This window comes from Chelonia mydas, chromosome 27 (assembly GCF_015237465.2).
Source record: "Chelonia mydas isolate rCheMyd1 chromosome 27, rCheMyd1.pri.v2, whole genome shotgun sequence".
Lineage (NCBI taxonomy): Eukaryota > Metazoa > Chordata > Testudines > Cheloniidae > Chelonia > Chelonia mydas.
The window spans coordinates 8,314,256-8,331,197 of record NC_057860.1 but is presented as its reverse complement, the minus strand read 5'-3'; the positions used below and the strand labels follow the sequence as shown (position 1 = coordinate 8,331,197).

General features: G+C 49.1%; 1 protein-coding gene across 2 annotated transcripts; it reads right to left on the bottom strand.

Annotated features, from left to right (window-relative positions):
- LSM12 (LSM12 homolog) lies at positions 1 to 16,412 on the bottom strand. Of its 2 annotated transcripts, none has more exons than XM_037887006.2 (5): positions 16,148 to 16,412; positions 13,558 to 13,691; positions 4,822 to 4,931; positions 2,625 to 2,751; positions 1 to 1,663 (listed from the first exon to the last, which is right to left on the bottom strand). In XM_037887006.2, the coding sequence occupies exons 1-5, from the start codon at positions 16,266 to 16,268 to the stop codon at positions 1,571 to 1,573; spliced, it is 585 nt and encodes a 194-aa protein (XP_037742934.1). In that variant the 5' UTR covers positions 16,269 to 16,412; the 3' UTR covers positions 1 to 1,570. The 2 variants fall into 2 exon arrangements, with proteins under 2 accessions (XP_037742934.1, XP_043392833.1); XM_043536898.1 differs by having other exon boundaries at positions 1,635 to 1,936; positions 16,148 to 16,404.
- Positions 16,413 to 16,942: the final 530 nt, after the last annotated feature.

Below are 16,942 nucleotides of genomic sequence, written 5' to 3'. Positions count from 1 at the left end.
TTTTGATGGTTAAAAAAATTTTGGGTTTTATTGTTTTGCTAAACAATACTAAAAAAATTTCCATTTTTTTTTTTCTTTTAAAGGCAGGGCTTGAATTATTTAATTTTGATCCATTTATTTAAAAAAAAGGGAAGGGGGAAGATCATGGCAAAAAATAAAAAATAATCGCGAGACTTCCGTAGCTTAGCCGTACCCCTGCCTAGCTTGGGAGGAAGCCAGTTTCACCGGCTCCGTAATCTGGCTTGCCGCCGAGCCGATGGCTACAGTCACCCATGCAGCATGCGATGCCAAATGGCTCGACGCATGAATGCCAGCTGGGTACGGTACAGGACAGGGGAAGGCAGCCCGGTGACTAAAGACTTTTAGGGTTGGGTTTGACAGAGTGACAAAAGCCCTCGTGCTCTCTTAGCAAACGGAGCACAGTGCAGCTCTCTGCATGGGCACTCGGACATATACAAACCGTGTCCCAGCTTGTAAGGATCCCAGACGCACGCACGCCTGGAGCGGAAAGGGGATGAAGCACAAACGGCCTGCTATCCAAGTTCATTTGGATAATTTTGACCTCGAAAAGGACAGAAGCCTACACACGAGCTAACACGCACGATAGTCGGTGGCGTGAGCAGACGCGACGCAAGAGAAAGCCACCGTGTCTCCGGATCTGCCAGCCCACTGAGGACAAGAGACGGCTTTGCGGTACCGTACCGTGGGAGGCAGGGAGGAGTAAATTAGCAGCACCATCCTGTGTTATTCCTAGTGCCTGTGTCTTCCCAGACGGGGCCAACTCGCCTTCAGCACAGGACAGTAAGAAAGCTGTCAGAAGAGGTTTACGATTTAGGGAGCACCACCACCTCCTGCCCTCCCAAATCCCCAGTATTCGTGTGTGTGAACTCTCCAGAGTGTCACACGCAAAGCCACCAACTCTGCCAGGGCTGATTAGGGGTGGGGAGGGTTGTTTGCCTTTTCTTTTTTTTGCCATGATCCCGGTGAAGAGAACTGCTAGAAGCAGAAAATATTTAAAGAACATTTTAATATATATATTCATATATATATTTAAAGATAAGAAAAATAATTCTAATTCAAGCCTTGCCCTGTGCAAACAAAATTAAAACGGGACCATGCCGGTGGCAGAAAGGCCCCGATTCAGTTAACACAGTCAGATTGTTATTTTTATTTTTAGCAGGGTATTGGGGGGAAGGGCAGATTCTCCTACATCAAAGAAGGGAGGGGAGAATGGTGGACCCCTTTACAAAAATAAAAGGGGGGGGTGTTGTGTGGGGTGGCGGCAGAGGAAAGGAAGTCAAAAATAAAACTAACAAAGTCTGACTGTCCTAGGAGAAAACATGGCGGACAAAAAGAAAGGTTGTCAGTCAAGTAATGGATGATCTTTTAAATTATTCTCTTTTTTTGTTTTAAAGTCTAAAGTTTGGAAGTGGGGAGCTCCCCGTTAAAGAGCCCCCCGGAAATAAAATAGAACCCTGGCCCTCCCCCGCCCCGGCCTCCTTTGAAGAAATCCTGTCGGCTTCTGCTGGATCTTGGAAGAGTGCCCCCGGTGATCGGAAGGGGGCAGGACTCAGGATGACAGGGTGGCTTCCTTCTGTGTTTGCTGTGCTTGTGAACCTTGCATTACCTTTTGGCTTTCCACATCTCTAAAATGTTTCTCAACCTGGCCGAGGGGGGAAGAGAAAAAGGGAGAAGATGGATCAACATTGCTGGGTTTTAATTGTACAATTTCACATGGCGTGCGAACAGGGGTGACCGGGTCTCGTGGGTGCCAGGCGCATGCGAGAAAGTGGTCCATGGTGACCAGAAGCAATCGTTGCGACCAGTGGGATTTGCAGCAGCTGGGATGGGGATTACGGGCACATGCTCCATCTCCTCCACCCTGGTAGATGGAGACCGTCAATGGTTCAGCTAGAACTCAACAGCTGTATTTGTCCTACACGGTTTGCAAAGAGACACACTCAGACACAGGCAATACGGAATGGCATACTCTTCCCCAGAGACTGGTCTATGTCAGGGGTTCTCAAACTTTTGGATTGGTGACCCCTTTCACAAGCCTCCAAGTGCGACCCCCCCTTAAATATATAAAAAAGTGTTTTTAATATATAACATCATTATAAATGCTGGAGGCAAAGCGGGGTTTGGGGTGGAGGCTGACAGCTCGTGACCCCCTGAAGGGTCCCGACCCCCAGTTTGAGAACCCATGGTCTATGTGGCCTGGGGTGGGTGCCAGAGAGATCACAACTCCCCAGTGGATAAAGCTTTAATATCAAACCCATAACTCCTTCCACAGCCTGACTGCTCCGTCAGTAAAACCGGGATGGGGACCACACAGCAGAGTCCAGCCTTGGAAGTGGCTTGGCTCCATAGCGAGGGGTTCCACAGGAAACACCAGGCCCCTTTAGTGGACCATTAGGAGACCCCTTTTAAACCATTTCCTGCTTGATTCAAAACCCTGCTGCAGGCACTGACTGGAACAAGAGTTGCAGCTACCCTTCGGACACAATGCACCATTCCTCGTTGGGAGCAGACAGCACCGAGTGGGGGGGAAGGGTCCTTCCACGTGACAACAATGGGGTCCCACAGGTACCTATGTGGGGGGGATTCACCCTCTCTCTACTCACTATTTTGCGTACGTGACTCAGGGCACTTCCCTCCTTGCCTTTACAGTTTTCCACTTGGTACGGAGGAGCGATAACGACGTCTTCCATCACCACTATGTTCTTCTCTTGCCATTTACAGTCTTTAATGCTGGGAGAGGCAGAAACAGGGCAGGATTTTATTAATACCGCCGTGCACTCACCCCCACCCACAACTGCCCAGCAGCTCTGGAGCCATAACTCTCCCACTCGCCTACCTCCCCTCTCATGTGGGTTTCAAAAGGGCCCCCACCCGTTCCCAACACTGGCTGTGGTAGCTCTGAAACCAGATCACTGCAGACAGGAGTGAGCCGCTGCCCTGTCCTGATGAACCAGCCTTGGGGGCATGGCTGGGCCAGCACATCACTGAAGGCACAGCCAGTACCTCCAGGGAAGGATTACGGGAAGCAGCGTCCTGATGAGAGATCTGTCTAGCGGCAAGATTGACAGAGCCAGAAGAGTACCCAGAAGTTACCTACTACAGGACAGGCCCAACAAAGAAAATAACAGAACACCACTAGCCATCACTTTCAGCCCCCAACTAAAACCCCTCCAACTGCACCACCAAGGATCTACAACCTATCCTGAAGGACGACCCATCACTCTCACAGATCTTGGGAGACAGGCCAGTCCTTGCCTACAGACAGCCCCCCAACCTGAAGCAAATACTCACCAGCAACCACACACCACACAACAGAACCACTAACCCAGGAACCTATCCTTGCAACAAAGCCCGTTGCCAACTGTGTCCACATATCTATTCAGGGGACACCATCATAGGGCCTAATCACATCAGCCACACTATCAGAGGCTCGTTCACCTGCACATCTACCAATGTGATATATGCTATCATGTGCCAGCAATGCCCCTCTGCCATGTACATTGGTCAAACTGGACAGTCTCTACGTAAAAGAATAAATGGACACAAATCAGACGTCCAGAATTATAACATTCAAAAACCAGTCGGAGAACACTTCAATCTCTCTGGTCACTTGATTACAGACCTAAAAGTGGCAATTCAACAAAAAAAAAATTGAGAAACAGACTCCAATGAGAGACTGCTGAATTGGGATTAATTTGCAAACTGGACACCATTAAATTAGGCTTGAATAAAGACTGGGAGTGGATGTGTCATTACACAAAGTAAAACTATTTCCCCATGTTTATTTTCCCCCCCTACTGTTCCTCACACGTTCTTGTCAACTGCTGGAAACGGCCCACCTTGATTATCACTACAAAAGGTTTTTTCTCTCTCCTGCTGGTAACAGCTCACTTTACCTGATCACTCTCCTTACAGTCTGTATGGTAACACCCATTGTTTCATGTTCTCTGTGTATATAAAATCTCCCCACTGTATTTTCCACTGCATGCAGCCAATGAAATGAGCTGTAGCCCACGAAAGCTTATGCTCAAATAAGTTTGTTAGTCTCTAAAGTGCCACAAGTACTCCTGTTCTTTTTGAGGATACAGACTAACACGGCTGCTACTCTGAAACCACTCAGAGCCGTTGTTGTGGGCTTGGAGTTACGACATCGCCTCTCAGTTATAAGTCGCTCTGCCAGGTAGAGGTGCAAGCCCTCCGGGAAGGGAGCATGCTCAGGGCGCGCTGAGGAACTGCAGATCTGATTGCGTTCTGAAGCGCGGGAGCTCTCCCATGTACCTGTAACACTAGACTGTGCCTTGGGCTGGCACATTGGCTAATCAAACCCCTTGCACTTCAGCCCAACTGCTCACAAGGCCACAGGCTGCCACAGGCCAGGGAGAGGGATGAAATGGCACAGCTCCAGCTGTAATTTGAGGAAGCTAGGCAGGGTTGAGACTCTCCGTCCCATGGGGCCATTTCCACCCACACTACATAGGGAGCTGAAGCGTGGCCTAGAGGAGCAATTGGCAGCTTGGCCAGTCCATGTGCAGCAGACCAGGGCCCATAGAAGGCCGGACAGCGCACATAGCAATGGGAGAGGGCAGCAACCATGGACATGGGGCCAACCCAGAGGAGCCTGGAGGTCCTGTTACACGTATGGGTAGTTGGGAGCGACTAGACAGACCACCAGCGAGAGGGAGGCTCTCAGAATCCGTCCCAGGAAGAGTTACCCCGCCCGCTAGAGAACATAGGCGCACGCACGTATCTGAGGGTGAAGGAAACAAAGACCTCCCAGCCACCCTCCCGCAGCCAACTTACGTCTTATGTATAGTCTGGAAAAGCTGCTGTCCCTCCAGAGAGACACCAGCACTAATTGCATACGCCTGGCTCATCTTCTCTTCCTTCTCTGTCCGCGCTTTGTTGGCAAGCTGCAGGGAGAGAAACAAAGACCCGGAGCGTTATTGATTTTTGACCACAAAACAGCAGCGTCCCAAGTGGGAGAGAGGGAGCGGCAAAGAGAAATTAAGATTGGGCTGGCCTGCATTTGACAGAGGTGCATCCTGCTGGTGAAACGGTTTGCATAAAGGCAACCGGCTCCAGAAATAACCTGGTACATGCCTTACTGAAGTAAACACAGGGGAAATTAAACTGAGCAACAGCGGGGCTCCAGCAGAAAGACTTCAGGACCACGCTAGTGCAAGCAACAATGCTCCAGCCCAGAGCTCAGATACGCACCGGGCTCCTGAGTGGTCCGAGTACAGAGCTCACTTAGCTTGTAAGATCTCTGGGGCAGGGACTGTCTCCTCTCATGCAGGTGGCATATCTGAAGCACCATGCACTCCCCCCTTGATTCAGCCCCACTACAAATAGTTCTGACTATTCAAAGGAGATGTATTCCTAGCCAGGATCGGGGCCCGACGGGGATGGGCACTGTGCAGCGCTAACATAAGAGTCCCTGCCTCAAGGTGCTCACAGTCTAGTAGCTTCTGTGCTGGGAAAAAAGAAACATTTTCATGGTAATTTTGCAAGCCTGAGTTACAGGTTCCCGGACACTGCCTGCCATCAGTACCTCACAGACCTGACAGGGAACCTCCAAGGGCAAGTCTCCCAGCCCATTCAGTGCTTGGCCTCTCAGAGGAGATGGCCAACAAGCCCCACCCAAAACCGTGACACAGATTCCTACCAACTAGGTATGGGACAGACTGCCAGCTCATTTAATGCAAGTCACAGAACACAAGGTATTAGCAGCTTGTTTGATCAGGGCTGGATTTGGACTTGTGAGACAGGCCGTTTCCATCACACAGAGAAAGCCTACTGGGAAAATGTGTATGATGCCTCTTTGCGTCAGGCACTACCCTGGAAGTTAGGTACTTTAAATGCTCATGCTATGCATGTTTCTCACATGTTAAAAATGCATCTCTGCACTTCATGGTTTAGATCACAGGTTAAGTTCGTTTGATGGTAACAAACAGGATGCAAACAGACCTTTGCCCTTTTCATTCAAAGATCTTAAAGACCTTTATGTACCTAAGTTAAAAAAAAAAAGTCTAGTCTTTTTAAGGTAGTTTTCGTAACCACATCTGCCCTGGAGTTCCTTGACAACTTTGGGGCTTTACAGTCACATTCTCCTATTTTGTGCCCCCTCGTTTCTGTGCAAAGCGCACACACGCAGGAAAAAAAGAGATTATATACAATGTGCTGTCAAATACACAGCAGCAGAATTGCCCATCTCCTAATCTCAGAATTGTGGTCATTTCAGGTATTAACAGCAGGTGGGTTATTGGGGTTATGAGGGCTTGTCTACACAGGGAATCGGAGCAGCAGAGTTATGTTGGAATAACTATCCCAACATAGCTACTTCAGGACACACATAACCCCACACACTCTCTGTGGACTCTAGTCTAGAATCAGAGCAATTTTATTCTGGAATAGTTACTCCACTCACAAAGCAGAGTAATTATTGTGGAATACAGTACCCACCCGGGGGCGGGGGGGGGGGGGGGGGGGTTGGTTGGGGTTTACGTCACTGCATGGGGCTGAAGCCCAGGGCCCCGAGCCCTGCCACCCGGGACCAAAGCCAAAGCCTGAGCAACTTAGCTTGGCGGGGGCCTGTTGCATAGGGTCCCAGGCAACTGCCCTGCTTGCCACCCCCTAATGCCAGTCCAGGCATTTATACGCAGAAAACGAGTTGTGGTGGCCCAGGTGGGCCATGGAGTTTGTATAGTATGTTGGGGGGGGGCCTCAGAGAGAAAAAGGGTGAGAACCCCTGTGCTATAGCCCCCACGAGAGGGATCCATTCCCAGCTCACAGAACAGGGATGACAGGGGTAAAGTTAACACACTGCCAGCAGAATGCAGATGCTTCTTTGCCATAAAGGAGAAAGCATCTCACGCCGGCTGATCCCTAGAAAGCATCTTCTGTAGATACAGAGCCAACTTGCAAACAGCCCGTCCCAGGGCACAGTCTTCCCGAAGGCTCACACCAAATATCCCAAGGAAAGTCACCTTTGATTAGCTAGAAATGGCACATTTCACACAGCTGTGAGATGCATCATCAAGATTCTCTCCCCCACACCCCCTTCCCAGTATGAAAATCCTACGCGCCACAGAGCAGAGGAACTTTACTACAAACAATTCTCGACAATAGCAAAAGATCGATCCCCCCTCCACCCACGGAGAGAGAAAAAAACTCTAGCCAAAAAGCAGCTGGCTGTGTCCTGTTTCAGTGCTTAGGTGAATGAGACTTTTACTGAAGAACTGTGAAGCTGTAACGCCAAAAGGGGATGGGGGGAATCCTGCTCTTGCTTATTAGCAAGCCTTCTGGCTGCTGATTGGTGGTTTCGTTAAAGATCACCCAGAGCTAATCTCACTTGGTAGCTGGATTACAAGACTCATTTCAACATAGTTTTCCGGTAATTTACAGTGGCTCAGACTCACCTAAGCAACAACCATGTTTCTATATGGCTGCTGCAAAACACTGTTTCCCTGACTTGTGGGAGCAGGGATTTTTTTGCCTGAGAAGGGTTGCTTTAATGGGTTTCTATAGCAAAGTATGGTTGGTTCACCTAGTTGTCAGCAGAGAGAATGCCCAGGGTGGTCACGGTTCTAGGAGCCGCTTAACCGCCTCAGTTAAACAGGGTGGCAGTTTGCATGGTCTTGCTCCCAGGGAAGGCTGGACCTGTAATGCATCCCCCTCTGTAGCTGAGAGACTGAGTTTATTCTTATTGCACACAACCAGCAGTTTATTCCCAGCTTCTCGTGTTTGACAAGACACTGAAGCGTTTAGCAGGAGAATCCTCTGCACTGAGAGAGCTGGATGTTCAGACAGGCTCTTTGTCCATTTGGGTGCTGACTTAACTCAAAACAGTGGCTACGTTGGATACACTTTCCCTGTCCAGTGGCCTGGCATGTGAGAGAGATGCAGGAGAGACCAGTCAGGTCTTCGCGGGGACCCTGCTTTTACAAGAAATTACACTGTAGGGAGCAAATCTCCTCTGTGAGGGACTGCTAGTGCATCCTACACAGCAGCCCACCGCGTCAAAACCAAGTGGCCAGTCACACGCACTGCCAGACGGATGGAGGGAATGCCTCCGCTGGCCGAGAGCTCATATCACTGTCTTCACATAACCAGACCCCCAGCCAAGAACACAAACACAGTAAATCAAAGCAAAGCACGTCTAAGACTTGCAGACAACATCCAAAGAATGCTTTAGGGATTCCTCCCCCCTAAATTAAACAGCGCTTTAGTCCACCTACAAATAAGGAGGGATCAAGGGGAAACCCCTAGGATTCCAGCCCTCAGCCTCTGACCAGAACAATGTACTTAGTCACCTGCTGAAGAATGAAACTAAGGGTCACTTCACCTGCTGAAGAATGAAACAAACTCACATTTACTGGTGTTCATTAATCCCACATATCAAGCTCCTAATCTGAAGGGTCCTTACAGAAGCATAAGAGCTCATAGGATGTGCTCTATTACTTACCACTGCTACCTACGGAAGAGAAAAATTAACTGCATCTGCAAAAGCCTTGTTTACACGGTTTCCAATTCAAGCATTCAAAGCAGTTTCACTGTCAAATATACTCGGCCGTTCCAGCTCCCCCAGTCTCCAAAGAGCATCTGAACTTGCTGCTATGAGCCTATTAAGCAGATTCAGCTATACACCTTGTGCAAGAGCTCTGTGAATGGATGAGTCACTTCCCTTCCCTATTCACAGATGTATGAATGGTATGAATACGTGCAAGCCTAAAAGAAAGCCACCGAGTTCCAATAAGCTGCCTAGTCACATTCCTCAGTCCCCCCCACCCCTGAGACTCCTCACCCCCCAGGTACTAAATGGCAACTAAGTTAATTAGACAAATAGACCTGTTGCCCTCTTATCCCGAGAGGGCCACTCCCAGTTCAGAACTATACAGATGCAGAGTGACATCTCATCGCACAGGCTGAACAAGCTCACATTAGTAATGGTGTCAGTATAAACCAGCAGTCTAGTTACAACAAGGTGAGGCAGACGTCGATCTCTAGCCAGCCTTTTACTGAAGTGGACTTAGTTGTTTGCAGCCATGTCTCAGGCCCCAGGAGCACAGTCCCTGTGGCATCCTCTCTACAGAGCTGTGCAGCCAGGGAAAAGGGTTCGAGGAGGTAGAGGCAATTTACTGGTTGTACGCGGCTGAACGCAGGGCTCACAGCAACAAAGCGGTTGACAAGCCCCGAAGCCATCTATGTTACAGCCTCCCTTCAAACCACTGTTACTGGCTGTAGTGTTTCCACCAGAAACTAAGTCTCCATCCAGCCCATGCATAGGACATCTGGCGGCTACCTTCAAGCGTTAATCTAGTTCCTTAAACTCATTTTTTGAGCCTTCAGCTTCCTAAGTGGACTGCCAGCTCCCGCCTTGAACACACCAGTGAAATTAACACTAAATTAGTCAAAGGACGACATTCGCACCCGGGGAAATAATGTTTGTTTCACAGTTCTCCTTTCTCCAACTCCTTTACTTTGCTCCCAAGGCCATAGATTGAAAAGTCCTCAATTCAGATCCTTTCCAGAACATCTCCCTGGTTTGCCCACCACTGCAACTGCAAAATTGTCTTCGTTCATCCACATCTTGACCAAACATCCTCATCATCTACGCTTCTTAATGCTTGGCAATTCCTGTTATAATCTTTTACAGCCAGGTCCTGTGGGCATCACCATAGTTCGACTTTCACCGCAGGATGCAAAAACATATCACCCTCTCTCCATCCTGCCTTCTAGCAGCACATCCATTACCAGTCCTATTCACAAGCGTTGCCTCCTGGTTTTCAAGTTTCATCTTAACTAAATTTCTCTCTCCACTTTCCCTGCTTGCTCACCTCCCCTTCCCAGGGCTCTTTTATTTGTGCTGGATCCGGGATTTCTTCTCCATGCTGCCACATCCACCTGCGACCAATACGCCAACATTCACTCCCCGTCCCTCATTCTTCCATTCACACCTAGGACTGGTGTAGACAAATACTTTCTTTGCTGTTTTAAATGGCAGCTCTCTATTTTCATCTTCATACATCATCCCCCGCCCCCGTATGAAATCTGTACTCCGTTAAGAGTTTCTCTACATCCCTTTAGTAGCATTTTTAACTTCCTCTGACACGCCAGCTAGCAGTTTGCACTACTTCCCAGTCCTGAAGCATCCAGACAACAGCCTACACAGCCACCCTTGGAAGAGGAGTTCTGTAAATGCAAGAGGTATGAAATGCTGCAGTCGTCTCAATCAGGCAAAGACCATATTTTTTTAATTATGGGAACACAGACAGATTTCTGGACACTTGAACTGCCAGCAGAAGTACAATTTGATTTGGGTTTCTTGCACTGAAGAATTTCTATAGAGCCTTCCTGCCAGCAAAATAACTAACCAAGTGCTTTTAACTGAATAAGTTTGTTGGTTAATACACTATTAAAATGTGCTATGCATACAGTGATTTCCCCCCCCCACCCCATAGCCAAGTAAGGACCTGTAACATCTATTACACCTAAGTAGCAGCATTTACAGTTACAGCAGGTGATGCAGCTACAAGGTGTAATTACATCTCTGCAGTAATTGGGTCATTTGATACCTTGGTCAACACGATAATCCATCAATAAGCAAAAGGAAACTAACATAAGCCACAGACAATGCCACAAAAGGAGGATACTTGTGTTTAGGGACAAAGCCTGTGGTTCCTAGGTATTGTGTCATGTTACCTTACTGTGGATGGCTTATATAGTGCAGGTTTAATGCTATAGTGGGAACTCCACCCACCACAAATACTACCTTGTCTGTTAGCAATTACCACCACCTGGGTCAGATTTTTCCCCCCCTCCACCTACCCCGAAAAACTTCCTTAAAAATGGCAGCCACACCCTCTTTAAGATTGCTTCTCTCAACTGCATTTCCTGCCCTGAAACCTCCCTCCACTTTAAAATGAATCAAATAAAGCCAAATCCAAAATTCACCTATACCTTGAAGATTCCAAATCTCTAATTTTGACCGCTTGCCCTCCGATTTTAACTCGGAAGAATGCTAACCCCCCAAAAGTCCCATCAAGCTGAGGCAGCCCTGCCAGAAACTGTGTCCATTCCCTCCCTCACTAAGATTACAGGCGAGTCTCATTTTACGCTGGGGTTACAGTCTGCAGTCAGCGCGTAAAGCGAAAATCGCGTATGGTCAAAATTACATTGAGTGTAACGGCGGGCGGAATCGCCCGCACTACAGATACAGTATCTAAATTGTTATTTTTCTCTTTTGTTTTTGCCGACCGCACAAAGCTGAATTCGCACATGTTAAATGCGCGTAAGATGAGACTCGCCTGTATACTGAAACGCAGCTGAAGGATGTATTTGTCTACCATGCAGTTACTGGCTAAAGCCTTTCTCCAATACTACAGGGTGCCATTAGAAGACCAGTACCAATCATGCAAAACCCTAACTAAGCTACACCTTCCCTACACCGCTCTGTTTCCCCAGCCCAGTTGGCTGGGGCATTTAGCACAAGGCATCCAACTTATTTGACTGCACCGGATCATTTCCCTTTCCATTTCTCAGACAGTACCTCTTGAAAACCAGAAATGATCTATTTTAGAGGGGAAGTTACATTCAAGTTACACACAGATCCCTGAGATACAACTGACCACTCCGTGTCTTTCAAGGCTTCTGGGCCTTCCCTCCATAGGAACTCTGACCTGCTCACAAGAGCGCGAAAATGCCAGTTGATGGGAATCCATTGGAGATTGAATAAAGCAAGGGCACACGGCAAACATGGGCTGGAAGGGTGACTGCTTAAGTGTTAACCTGCCCATAGCCACTTCTATCCATTAGCATCTCCTCCAAAATGGGAAACAAATACAAGCGGTTTTGACCTGTGATTTTGTAGCCAATAATGTCAGTTCTTGACTACACCACCTGCCAAAGAAAACCAGGGTGCTGCAGGTAGCAGTGATGGGAGACTCAGCGGACGGAAGCTCTGTGAGCAACAAATGCACAACCCTGTATTAGCATTGCAAGGAGACAGCACTATGAAGCAAGCTACTTTTTGGCCGAGAGATCCTGACCACTTGTGGTCACTGAAGAGCCGGCTGCACTTTTATATAAGGCTATGGGTGTTAGCCCTAGTGTCCTGGCTAAATTCCAGCTCAGGTGATTGTAATCCACCTACTTAGATTTCCACTGCACTTAGACACAGGAAAGTTACTCTTCACTTCCCGCTGTGACTTTCTACTGCTGAGATACTGGGGCTTCAGCAGGAAACAGAGGGTTCCACACAGCTGCAGTTTTTCTAGATGAGATGCTAACCGAACTTAAAACATTAGATAGTCATTGAGGTATTGAACACAGGAAGCCTTCGGTCACTGCCACTTCACACACCTTTAACATTCAGATGCCAGCTTGCCATTATTAGGCCTGGTCTACACTTAAAAGTTAGGTGGACATAGTTACAGCATTCAGGATCTGAAAAATCCATACCCAAACACCGTAGCTATGTAGACCTAACCTCCAACATAGATGCAGCTAGGTGGATGGTAAGAATGCTTCTGTCAACATAGCTACAGTTGCTCAGGGAGGTGGTGCTCCTACAACAACAGAAAAACCTCCTCTGCATAGTGGAAAGGTTTACACTGTAGGTGTTACAGCGGCTTAGTACAGCTGTGCCGCTGGGGTGTCCATGATGTATACGTGGCCTTAGGATCATAGGTCCGTGTATCCTATAAGCCTTGCTTGAGTCCAGTCACAACACAGTAAAACCCTGACTGACTGAGTGGGGTCTTACGGTGCAGAGTGGACTATACCGTGGTCCCAAATTGCACCTACAGCAGTTTAGACGCGCACACTTCAGGATAGTTAAGACACAGAGCCAGTCTCCATAACAAGGCCATGTTGAAATCAGGTCCAAAAGCCCCCTGGATTTTGACACTGTAAACAGGACCAAAAAGCGTACACGTACCGTACTAACCTAGACAAGCCTGGTGATCAGCACTAAAATCATGTATGCACTGGCTGAACAGCAAGTTGGACCCAAGACAAAAAAAGTTGGTCTCGTCAGTTTCCTTGTAAAATACATTAAGCAGAAGAAATGGACAATAACCCATTCCTCCTCTAGCTCCATTCAGCCAGGTATGCTCCATACCATGCTTTGGCAAAACACATGCAGCTAATTAAGCATGGCCACAAGATTCCAGACCATCACATTTTCATCTGCACAATGAAGAATTCAGTTGTCCATGGACTAGTCACCTTGGAAAACCCCCCTCCACATTCTCTACTTTAGGCCTGAATGATGACCGCTAAGTATAAAGATGGACAGACTGCCCATTAACATAGAAACGTTAATGCACTTCTAAGGGCTTCACAGTATGTGGGGAACCAGAATAGCAACCTGCACATGAATATTTTGATTTAAATTCATAAAAGCAATGTCAGCTAAGCAAACATTGGGCAAAGTAGGGTATTTTAACAGTAAGAAATGCAACTGATCTGCAACTCTTCCTGTCAATCAAATCAAGTGTAAATCCATGAGCACACAAAAGGATAAAGGGTCCTTACCTTGCTAACATTGAGTGATGCTAAAGGAGGAGGGGTTTCCGTGCGGTCATTAATTATTTCCACTTCTGAAACATACTGTAAGTTTACGAGCAGGATATCTGCATGGTTGGGCTTTCCACTGGAAGAGGGACATTCTGGAGGAAAACAGCATTAAGGAAAACAAATCCAGGCAGACACACTTAACAAGTCAAAAAAGACAACTGGTAAGGAGGGCTATTTGATGGAGTTTAGAGAACAAGTCAATAGAAGAGTTAGATTTTCAGCATACAAATTCTTCTACCACACTAAACCCTGTAACAATGGAACGATTGGTCAGCAGTAGAAACCAGAAACAGTGCTAGCAACAACTACTTAAACTCAGCTGCTGCCAGGATGGCTTCCCTGACCATGGGACAGGATCTTTTTCTTTTGCTAATAATTGTTATAACTACATTGTAGAGAACCTAGGATGCTGTGTGATCTACAGCATGCTTTTCAGGGGTACGTACAACCGTGCCCATTCTAGTCAAGGAAGCTTAGAGGGGTTTATGTCATGGTTTTGATGGTGGTGGGGAGAAGGCATTGCTGATCAGCACAGATGTCAATAAACCTTTGCTTATTTACATGGAGAAATTGACCAAAATAAGCCACTGCGGAATAAGCTACTCCAAAATAACTCTGTGTGGGGCACTCATTCTGGAATAAGAGTGTGCGCATGGGTAGTTATTGCAGGATAGCTACTGCACTTTAATTTCATGCCCTACCTTATTCCAGAATTACTTCCCCATGTAGACAAACCTTAACAGACACACACTAGGTCTAAAGACTCTACCAAGAACATTAGCTTACTGCAGATGCCACCTGAACACAAGTTACTCTAGTCATGCTTTCACCCACATAATAATCAGGTGACAAGCTCTAAAGATTCATAGAGGACACTTTCCCATTCATTACCACATTTTCGATAACATAAACCTTATATGCATTTGAGGTAGTTTGACACTTCTAGAATGACAGAAAAGTGTAAATTAGCCATCAGTTTACCACCCCCAGAAAAATCTTTATAGAACTGACATTAATTCCTGTGCAATCTGTTCCTGATGAAGAGGGATAGTTAGTCCTCCTCTCCTTCATCTGTCTGCTAGAGTAAGCAGAGAAGAACATATCAAGGCAAGAGAGAGATGGTGGGTTTATTAGCATGAGGAGACCGCATTAGACATATGGCTCTGTACACTGCCTCTCCACTCCTAGGAGGGGAGGAGAGACTGGTCTCATCCATATAAATGAGGCACACCTGCAGCTTAAAAGCAGAGAACAATCAGATCTCCCTCCCACCAGACAAAGTTAACACTACAACTGATATGAAAACCTCACCTGCAGAAACTCATATAAAAAAGGAGAAACTTAGGGGAGAGAAAACTGGGGAAAATACATCACTCCCCAGAGCACTATGTCCAGATCACATCCTTTTCTCTGGAAAGGGATCAAAACCTGGCCCGCAAGCTAGACCATCTGACCCTACTTCTCAGCCTCCCTTTGCTGTTAAACTCCACATTCTCATCAAACCCAGATAGCACTGCCCCCTCCAGAAGGGGAGGAACCATTGTAACATCCCACAAAGCAACCTACTCAGATTGCCTCCGCTTCCTTTTGAAAGGTTCAAGCAGCACTCCCAAGGCCAGCTCAGACACTGTCCTGACACTGGCCAGCAGTGCCCAGAGGCGGGGAGGCTGGAGACAGAGCTCGTACAGGCAGTGGTATGGACTTTGATTCTGGAGTTTCTCTCTCACACAGACCTTGGGGCACCCTGCAAGGCCTTTCCTGAGCATGTGGCGAGAGGCCTGCATGGCCTGTTGTAGACTAACCTTTTCAGTGTGTCCAGAGACTCATGATGGGCTCATGTATTGCCAGGATCTCCATTCCCGGCTTCTACCTCTATATAGCCAGCAGCGGGCCACGCAGAGAAGCAAGCACATATCACTCTTTCCCCAAGCAACCTACCCACAGCATCTCTTACCCTTACATCCGCCCCCCCCCCCGCACACACACACACGTGTCCCAAGGCAAGATCAAACTCCCCCCCCCCCCCCGCAGCTCCATTTTCCCTCCAAAGCCGGCCAGCATCCACCCCCGCCTCTTCTCCCCCCCACTACAGTGCCCAAGGTAGATCAGACACAGCCCCCCCGCCCCGGGCAGCCCCCCGGCTAGATCACAGCCCCGCCCCACACGCCCGCCCCCCCGCGCTGCTCTCCCCGCTCCGCCAGGCGGCTCCCAGGCCGCAGCAGAGCCCCCCCCGGCCACAGGGCCCCCCAAACGGTGACCCCCACCTGAGCAGGATCGCTCCCGCCCCATCCAGGCCCGCTCCCAGCCCCGGGCTCTCCCCCACCCCCGCGGCGGGCGCCAGGCCCACAGGCTTCCCCTCCCCGGCCCCTGGGCGCCGCAGGGCACCTGCCCCGGCCCCGGCTCTCCCCTCGGCCCGGCCCCGGCTCCGGCTCTCCCCTCGGCCCGGGCCCGGGCCCGGCCCCGGCTCTCCCCTCGGCCCGGCCCCGGCCCCGGCCCCGGCCCGGCCCCGGCTCTCCCCGCTCCCCTCGGCCCGGCCCCGGTCGGATACTGAGCGCCAGCATCTTGCTGGGGTAGTCGAAGGCCACCACCTCGCCCTGCAGCCGCTGCTCCTGGCAGGTCCGGCACGACACCTGGCTCCCCACACTGAAGTACTCGCCCGGGGCCGCCATCTTGTCTCAGCAGCGGCCGCCGCGGCTCGGCTCGGCTCAGCCACCCAGCCACAGGGAGCCCCACGCCAGGCACGGGGGGGCGGGGCCACGGCCGGGGAGCGGAGGGGGCGCTGCCGCGTCGCCCCGCGCGGCGTCTGGCGTCACGACGCAAGGAGGCGGGGGTCTGGGAAGAGGAGGAGAGGGGCGGGGCCCGAGAAGCCGCAGGCGGGGAGGGGCGGGGCCAGCTGGGCGAGGTGGAAGTGTGACCTGTGGGTAGGCGTGGTCAGGAGGAGCGGGTGGGGCCATCTGGAGGGGGGGGAGGCGAGGCCAGCCGTGCGAGGTGGGATTGTGTGACCTTGGGAAGGGCTTTCTGTGCAGTTTAGGATGCAGCAAAGGTTCCATACTCGTCCACCCAATATACACACACACACATAAACCCCTCCTTACAGAAATGCATATATTATATATATATACACACACACACACCCCTCACAGAAATGCATATATTATATATATATATATACACACACACACCCCCTTACAGAAATGCATATCTTTTATATATATATACACACACACATACACCCCCCTCACAGAAATGCATATATTATATATATATATATATATATACACATACACATACACACACCCTTACAGAAATGCTGCATTAAATAAATCCTAAAGTGGGTCCATGC

Bases quoted from the DNA above. Each gene is read 5' to 3' on its own strand.
- LSM12 (XM_037887006.2), bottom strand. From the start codon at position 16,268: ATGGCGGCCCCGGGCGAGTACTTCAGTGTGGGGAGCCAGGTGTCGTGC. The intron at 13,692-16,147 runs GTATCCGACCGG...GTTTTCCTCCAG, and splicing joins CAGCAAGATGCTGGCGCTCA to AATGTCCCTCTTCCAGTGGA. The intron at 4,932-13,557 runs GTAAGGACCCTT...CTCTCCCTGCAG, and splicing joins CATCACTCAATGTTAGCAAG to CTTGCCAACAAAGCGCGGAC.